At 38.1% G+C, this 8,996-nt stretch overlaps 1 protein-coding gene across 1 annotated transcript; it reads left to right on the top strand.

Moving 5' to 3' along the window:
- The first annotated feature begins 3,305 nt into the window (after positions 1-3,305).
- Positions 3,306-6,584, top strand: LOC128225609 (forkhead box protein B1-like). The gene is made up of 3 exons (XM_052935501.1): positions 3,306-3,766; positions 4,078-4,273; positions 5,689-6,584. The coding sequence occupies exons 1-3, from the start codon at positions 3,615-3,617 to the stop codon at positions 6,439-6,441; spliced, it is 1,101 nt and encodes a 366-aa protein (XP_052791461.1). The 5' UTR covers positions 3,306-3,614; the 3' UTR covers positions 6,442-6,584.
- The last annotated feature ends 2,412 nt before the right edge of the window (positions 6,585-8,996 follow it).

Raw genomic sequence — 8,996 nt, 5'->3', positions numbered from 1 at the left:
ATTGCGTTCCCTTTCCAACGATTGCAAATATTTTTACAGTAAATTGGATCTGGAATAACGAAATTTACTCGTTTTCTGTATTTAACAGATTCGGTGTTGGTATAAAGAGCGAGATAGCAGACATTGTCGCGGCCATTGCTATCTGGGGAAATATTTCTGTAATAAATAGGAAACACACCAGCAATTGTTTTGTTTCTTTTAAGGATAGACATCGATATCGAATGAGCTAATTTATAAATTAGTGTAAGATAACCGGCATGATAGTATTTTGTATAATATGAATGTATATGTACTCGTTTTGGTCGTATATTGATGCACACATACACTAATTATGTTCACCTATACAAGGGCCTTACACTTGCTACAAGTTGTTAGATACAGCTAGAATAATGCAGTTAATTTAAATACGTAGTTTAATTATTTTCAAAAATACACCATTAAGTTCCGCCTGATCTGCGGAACATTTCTTGCTGATTTTCTACGGTTTGCAATTCGTTTCATTGCCTTCATTTGTCGTAGTTCTGAAATCGTTTCAATAAAACTGACATCTTTATTCAAATCGGCATCATCTCCAGCAGAGAACCAAGATATTTTAAAATTAATTTTAAAATAAGCCATTTATTTGTATCATTTAGGCGCATGAGGTCGTGTCTTTTGTCGTGATAGCCATTAGAGAGGCCCTTCAATATATTGAATGCGGTGCTGCTCGTTCAGCAACATCATCAACAAAATACTTTTTTTAATTCCAATTCAATTCAATTCAATGTCTTTATTGCCACCATAATTGTCAGTAATGAGGCCCATATCATTGTTTTCAAATGAAAGCTCTACTTCTGAATATGAGGGCGTGTGTGTTTTAACAACTATTTAATGTTAAGAACATTGCCTCGTCCACAGTCTTTTCCATCAGACTCGGGATATTTAAATGTTACCGAATATGTCTCACTTTTTTTTTATTTCCGTATCTTTTCTTCATTGGTGTATACCATCCCTTGGCAGCTGCATTTGGCTATTTCGTACCAGGAATAGCTAGTATGTCGATTATCCAGTTCCAATGACGGGCCTCCGTGTTCTCATGTTGGTCACTGTCTCCGGCCCCTGGTCATCACTGGAGAAGGCGATGACATTCAAATTAACAAACCATAAATGAATCGGCACCCGTGCACATTAGCGCCCATTTGCATATTTAACAAGAACCTAAAATATGTTGTTAAAGGGATAAAGTCTTGTATCTTTTCCCATTGTTATCAGACTGCATTTGTAGTTCGTTTTTTTAAATTTTAGTCATAATGAATGAAACAGTTAAAAAAAATTGAATTAATTTATTTATTGATTTGTTCGTTCATCGGTTTATTTTTTTCTTTCGATCATTCGTTCGTTCATGCGTTCATTAATTCAATTATTTGAGTGTTTGTATATTCTTATTAATAATCATTTTATTCTTTAATTTTCTTTCTTTATTTATTTAGCGTTTACATAAAACAATATAACCCAATTGAATTATTTTCCTCTTTCCAATAATTGTTTCAATATTAATATATTGCGATGTGAATTAACTGGATAAGTTTGAAGAATATTTTATTCCTTTTATCGTCACAAGCTGCACCTATTTTGTATAGATCTGTATACTTATAGTTTGGTTTGAATTGCGATGCTTAATTTGTGTTCTCCTCAGCAAATTGCTGACTGTAGCGTCAATACACTTGTATCAATATTTGTCCGATCAATGGGTTCGGATTATCCACAAGTTAATTGAATAAAACGTACTTACAAGGGCTCTAAATAGTTTTACAGCACTTCAAAGGGTCGTCGCCAGTAGCATGTTAGGATGCGCTAATACCAATTACTTTACACTTTCTTTCAATATTGGCAAGAAAAAATCCAATATTTAATGTGTGAATTAAGTCTAGCTGTGTGCGTTTATTTACATTAAAGGCAATTTTATTTATTGGTTTATTCGACCTTAAACACGGTAACCGGCATGGAAAAAAGCATTTTATAGGCGAGCAACATCAATGGTTGTGTTGCTTTGATGTTTACATAAACATTGGGAAGAAAAATGACGAGATAAATTGTTTACTGATTAATTTGTCTTGCTATAGTTACTTTAAATGTGTTTGGTAGAGTAATAGTGGCACTGTGTGTCCTGGGCTATGTTCATGAGCGGTCGCAACTGCTGTGTCCTGGGTCATGGTCACGAGCGATCGCAACTGCTGTGTCCTGTGCCATGGTCACGAGTGGTCTCAACTGCTGTGTCATGGGCCACGGTCACACGAGCGGTCTCAACTGATGTGTCCGGGACCATGGTCACGAGCGGTCTCAACCGGTTTGTACCGGGCCATAGTCACGCGAGCGGGCTCAACTGCTGTGTCCTGGGCCATGGTCACGAGCGGGCTCAACTGCTGTGTCCTGGGCCATTGTCACGAGCGGTCTCAACCGCTGTGTCCTGGGCCATGGCCACGAGCTGTCTCAACCGCTGAGTCCTTGGCCGTGGTCACGAGCGGTCTCAACCGCTATGTCCTGGGCCATGGTCACGAGCGGTCTCAACCGCTGAGTCCTTGGCCATGGTCTCGAGCGGTCTCAACCGCTGTGTCTTGGGCCATGGTCACGAGCGGTCTGTACTGCTGTGCATGTACACTCGAGCGGTCTCAACCGCTGTGTCCTGGGCCATGGTCACGAGCGGTCTCAACCGCTGTGTCCTGGACCATGGTCTCGAGCGGTCTCAATTCTGAGTCCGAGTCTTCTCGAGGGCACTATTGAAAAGAAAGTGTCCGAGATCGTTCGTGGACCAGAACAAACACGAACTTGGCAGAGATTGACAGTTTCCCTAAAAAGGGATGGTCCCAGTTTTAGACGAAGTGGAATGTATTTAATGCATATAGTTATGGTGAGCCTGTTCCACTTATGTCATGCCTGTTAGAATTAACGGGGGAGAGCGGATTCTGTAAAACCCTAAATCCATTAAAGTCATTTCAGTGTGCAATTACCCAATTCCTTAAACACTACATTTGTCTGTTTACGACAATCTCTTTTTCTCAAATATTTATTGACGAAATTCCTCTTCTATTAAGAGACTGCCAGTTTTATTTGCTGCAGAGTTTGTATTATGCAAATATTGCCTCTATGCTCCGCCTCCCGACTGCTTGAGCGACGTGGAAAGGAAGAATCGCTCGCTTTAACCAAATAGAACCGCGGGTGGGCGGCGACAAACAGAAAATGTTTATTCACGAAATCAAATTTTGCGCTATACTAATATCAATTACAACGCCTTTTACAATCCCAAAATGAACAACTGTGCTGTCAAAACATCTTTGTGAACAGTGTTCTTAGAAGGACTTTGTTCAGTTTTACATTTAAAGCAAACTAAAAAAGTGTTCAGAGTGTTGCGAATCCGAGGTAAAAATAAATAAATAAAATAAAGCCGGATAGATTTAGCAAACTTAAATGTAAAGAATTACTGTATCGACAAGTATTAAGCAGGACGAAATAATAGTTTCAAGAAATGCTGGCCAAGTTTGCACGAATTAGAAGTGAACGTTGATTAAAACAGTTAAATCAACCGTTCCACTGCGAATACCGTTCTCCCGTGTGTGTGGAGTGCAGACCGGAAGAAGATGCCGCGACCGGGACGTAACACATACAGCGACCAGAAGCCGCCGTACAGCTACATCGCGCTGACGGCCATGGCGATCTCAGCCTCCCGCGAGAAGATGTTGCCGTTGTCCGACATCTACAAATTCATCATGGACAAGTTTCCGTTCTATAGGTACAGTCGAACACCATGTTGCATTTTGCATTAAAACTCAAAATTGTTAATTGTAATAGTTGTAAACCAGCCATTTTCGGCAATGAATGTCCATTTCATTTCATAATGTAATGGAATTAAGACTGTCACGAATTTCAGCTAAAACGAGCGAAATAAATATTTTCATCATACTATTGATATAACCTAGTGTTTTGGTTGTCAATGGACAGCTGGTCAGAATCGCTACATGTATATCTGGTATTAGATGCATATGCAATTAATTTAACATTTATAATAAATTTAATATAACTTTATACGTCCTGACTTTGCAGACAAAACACCCAGCGATGGCAGAACTCTCTACGTCACAATCTGTCGTTCAACGATTGTTTCATCAAAATACCCCGGCGGCCTGACCGCCCCGGCAAGGGCAGCTACTGGGCGCTACATCCGTACGCCGGCGACATGTTTGAAAACGGTAGCTTCCTCCGTCGCCGGAAACGCTTCAAGCTTCATCAACAGAGGCAAGTACTTATATGGATATATTCTTTTAAAAATAGTTATTAAAGACGACAAACCTAATATAAAAATAAAATGAATGATGAAAGTGTAAGAATTGAAAAATGTTCGTCGTGCTTAATAATCAAATCGTTCACCGAATATACACTATAAAAATGAATACAAAATATAAAATTTATCTAAGAACGAAGAAATAAACTTATCATTTACCAATACGGTCGTACAGATTAAAGAATATTCATACGTTTTGGTATTTTATTCTTCGAGGAAAAGGATGCGGAAATAAATATAATAACTGAGTAATAGAAATAAAAGAGCGATTCTACAATCAGTATATTTTTTTTCAAATTATTTAACTCGTTTTTCCCAGTTTAATCACGTAGGTTTCACGTATTTTAATATTGTTATTGGCATCACATGATTTTATATGGAACTTGTCTCTGATATTTGGTGCAATATTAACCCGTTTCTCAAAAAATCGCACGTATTTACTCAACTGAGTTAATTATTTCATTTTGTTAATATATAACGTAAAAAGGAAAAACATTCTGGTTATTTCAAATTCTGATTGTTTTATATACATTTTTTTGCATACAATTTCTGTGCAGTAAGTTAATTAAACGTGCAAAATTGGTTGAGCATACCTTAGAATGTAAGAGTAATTGGTCAAGTACACCTCTTGATGTAAAACAACTGATATTTAAAAATTATTTACCAGATATTATATCAACATAATTTATTAGGTAATTTGACTGTAACAGCATAACACCAATTTTGGCCTCATGCTTGGCTGTCAATCGGTAATATATCATTTAAGTTTTTTTTTATTGAGTATTTATTTTCCTACGTTTTTTTTGTGAAGTTATGGCGATATTTTATTTAATTAATCGTTGACTTCATTGTCTGAGATTTATTAACAAATAACATATGATAAACACTGATATTTGTACTTTCAAATACAAAATGACAGTATGATTTTAGTTGGTTATCTTTCAATTTATTTTGAAATGAAGAGTACAACTAATGATATGTTTTAAATAAATACAAATCCAGTGTGCAGTGTATTAATTTGCAACTAAAAGGTTTTGTGATGCATGGAACATTCTTAACAAATGTCCCGATTCTAGGAGATACCTTAATTTAAAAATCAATGTATTTTGGTCAGTTGGCAAAATACTTTGGAACAAATCATATATCAAAAGGAACGACGCGTATTGTGGTAATTTAGATTGGAAAAGCATGAACTGAAAAGTGACTACATCTCTGGGTGAACTTGACAATACAAAAATGGTTTACTGGTCGTAATTAGTTTTGAATAAAGCCTTCATGCCAGTAGGTCTTGACCAGAGAGGCAGCTTTGTTTTTTTCAAAAATCCCCATAAATCATTTATGATAACTTGTTATCTTTTCTTATTTTCAGGCAGAGAAGTCTAGGAATGTTGGCGGCCCAGGAGGATGTGAACAGCCTGAAGGGCGGCCTGGAGCTGGGGCCCTACCTGCACGATAACGATCGTGTCCGTCTCCAACAGCTCGCTGCATCCGCAGCCACTTCCGGTTATCTGCCGTTTGGCCACTCGCCGCCGCAACCAGTCCGTCCTCCATATAAACAGGCTTTTACTATTGATAACATCATCGGATCACATGACAAAGCATGTCTACCTTCTGATACCGACGGCCTCCTGTCCCCACCGACGAGACTTCCGGTGAGTCCACTGCCCGGTTTTGCCAGCCAGTTTGGCCCTCACAACATCCCACACAGTCTGATGCTGTCCTATAGGGCACTGCGGCCAAATGATGCAGAGCTGATAAGCAGTCTGGCTTCTACGTACGGACAAGTGACGGGACACAATGTCATGTCAGCCATTGATTACTTTAACTCGATCAGGTCGTTACAACAGTCGCAAGCCAGTTTACCGTTGCCAGTGAAGCCGACAGCTTTAACAACCATGAATTTCATTAATGGGCAAGACGTTTTAGCAAGGAGCCAACAGTCATATTTAGAAAACCACAGTGTGTCAGCTGACAGAGTTAAACCAAAGCCAGCTCTTGGACACAGTGTGGACTCTTTACTTAAACCAACCAAAGACAGCTTTGAACCAAAGATTGATGATCAAGAAAAGGTTACTGACAAAAATGATACTTTCGCAAATTCAATAGAAATAGATGTGGGCAGTTAAAGTAATGTCTACCTACTAGAACCGTGTTGATGATTGTGCTGTTTGCTTGAAAACGTGTGCTTTTTAGCAATGTTACATAAAAGTTTAATTGTACATTTATATGTTTTATTCGCATCAGTTAACGTTGACAATTCATTTTAATTATGTTGATTTGCCGTCTTGTCATTTGTGAAAATATTTGGTTCACTTTAATGTGCAATAAATAGAAAGTCTTAAGAGAATGTCAGAGTGTTCCTAGTCCACAGAAACATTAAGTATAAGAAAATTTGTTTTATTATTTAATAATATATAAGAAGTGAAAAAAAAGTATAACTGTATGTACATATTCAATGAATTGAGCTTCCTAGCGTGTGGGCCTTTCAAGAATTAACAGCTCTGCTTGCGAAATTTTACTAATAATTTAAGATACGTGGGCCTGTTTCAGTAAAGGGTCTTAGTCGATAATCTTTAATCTGTAGAAACGTCACAAATGTCAAATGTGAACAGATTAGAAAATAATATATTTCCTTAGTTAATGAATGAATCTTTGAGGCATGCTATTATACAATCACCCATGTGTTTGCTATTTCACGTGCATGGATTGAGAACTAACATTATTCTTTCATCTTCTTTGCTACTTATAAATACTGAGTCTAAAACTCAACAAAGTCTTAAAAAGGGACTCATATTTAGGCACCATTTCTCTCCCGGCAATGCATATGAACACACCTATATTAGAACTATTTTACTCACTGATACCGAAATGGCAGAAAAAAAATATTAAAGTATGAAAAAGTATTCTGGTTTTAGTGAGGTGCGAACCCCGCCGGTACATTCAAGGAAACAAATAGAAAACCAAAAACAAAACATAAGGATAACTATACCGTTAAGCATTTTTTGAATCGCGTTGCTTACGCTGTTCTAAATCGTTGACTTCAAAGACATATATCAACATTTGTTAAAGGGTATCAGCCGTCAATATCTTACTTATAACACTCCAAGTGATTTTCCACACTTTATTTCGTCATGCAAAGGGTGCATTTTACAAAAACATAAGCGAGTCCCTTTAAAACAGTTGACGAAAAAGATCAATGCAGAGCAATGTAAACTTCATTAAGGCAGTGTTACATATGAAAGCGTTCAACTTTTTCCCTGCTTGCCTACCAATACTCCTTCGTTTTCTACTCGAATAACAAATAACATTGAACTATTTTGCAAGTAGCGTACCGAATGATGCAACAGTTTGAGTTTTTGCGTACCGCGTACCACCCGCTTGAGTCCCAAATAACACTTTTAAAGCCCCTGTACATAACGTTTCAAAAGGGCGGGTCAGCCTCATGACGTACATAACGTTTGAAAAGGGCGGGTCAGCCTCATGACGTACATAACGTTTGAAAAGGGCGGGTCAGCCTCATGACGTACATAACGTTTGAAAAGGGCGGGTCAGCCTCATGATGTACATAACGTTTGAAAAGGGCTGGTCAGCCTCATGATGTACATAACGTTTGAAAAGGGCGGGTCAGCCTCATGACGTACATAACGTTTGAAAAGGGCGGGTCAGCCTCATGACGTACATAACGTTTGAAAAGGGCGGGTCAGCCTCATGATGTACATAACGTTTCAAAAGGGCGGGTCAGCCTCATGCTGTACATAACGTTTCTAAAGGGCGGGTCAGCCTCATGCTGTACATAACGTTTCTAAAGGGCGGGTCAGCCTCATGCTGTACATAACGTTTCTAAAGGGCGGGTCAGCCTCATGCTGTACATAACGTTTCTAAAGGGCGGGTCAGCCTCATGCTGTACATAACGTTTCAAAAGGGCGGGTCAGCCTCATGGGTCAGCCTCATGCTGTACATAACGTTTCAAAAGGGCGGGTCAGCCTCATGCTGTACATAACGTTTCAAAAGGGCGGGTCAGCCTCATGACGTACATAACGTTTCAAAAGGGCGGGTCAGCCTCATGATATGCTTTAATACTTTACGAAAAATGGTGCTTGGAATTACAGCTAAACGGCCAATTGAATAAGGTTTATACATTACTTTGTTGCTAAAACTGAACATATATGTATAGAGCCGCACTCTATATTGCTTTAAACAATTGAAACTCTTTATTCTAGTAAAACATTTTCTCAGACGTTAGACCTTCTGAGAAGTGTACTATTGTTAGCCATCGACCATCTATCATTGTTTATTTCGTTAATATGGGTAGAGAGCCACTGAATAGATACTTTATGTCAAATATTTGAACTGAAAAATCCTCAGTAATGTTATAGTTATAATCTTCCCATAAACTGATATTTTCTGTATGGGGCCTTCATCCGATTACACACAAACACATCAAAGGACATTCTTGTATGGCGCTTTTCCGTTTTGTTGCATCTTAATGTCATTTATCGTAATATTTTGCAGTTTATAAGAAAATGAAATGTTTTAAATTTAATCCAATTCCACCCTGGTCGATTCAGTAGCAACTCAATGGTGTATCATAGACTTTTATTGGTATTATTGCTTTGCAAATATGTTTATTTAGCCTTTTATCTTTGGAGCAAATGAATTCTTGATTAAAATTCCCCCCAAC

Source organism: Mya arenaria, chromosome 3 (genome assembly GCF_026914265.1).
Source record: "Mya arenaria isolate MELC-2E11 chromosome 3, ASM2691426v1".
NCBI classification, from domain to species: Eukaryota; Metazoa; Mollusca; class Bivalvia; order Myida; family Myidae; genus Mya; species Mya arenaria.
This window is presented reverse-complemented; position numbering and strand designations above follow the sequence as displayed.

Excerpts from the sequence above, each read along its gene's own strand:
- LOC128225609 (XM_052935501.1), top strand. The coding sequence starts at position 3,615 with ATGCCGCGACCGGGACGTAACACATACAGCGACCAGAAGCCGCCGTAC. Across the intron at positions 3,767-4,077 it reads GACAAGTTTCCGTTCTATAG|ACAAAACACCCAGCGATGGC; the intron begins GTACAGTCGAAC and ends CTGACTTTGCAG. Across the intron at positions 4,274-5,688 it reads AGCTTCATCAACAGAGGCAA|AGAAGTCTAGGAATGTTGGC; the intron begins GTACTTATATGG and ends ATTTTCAGGCAG.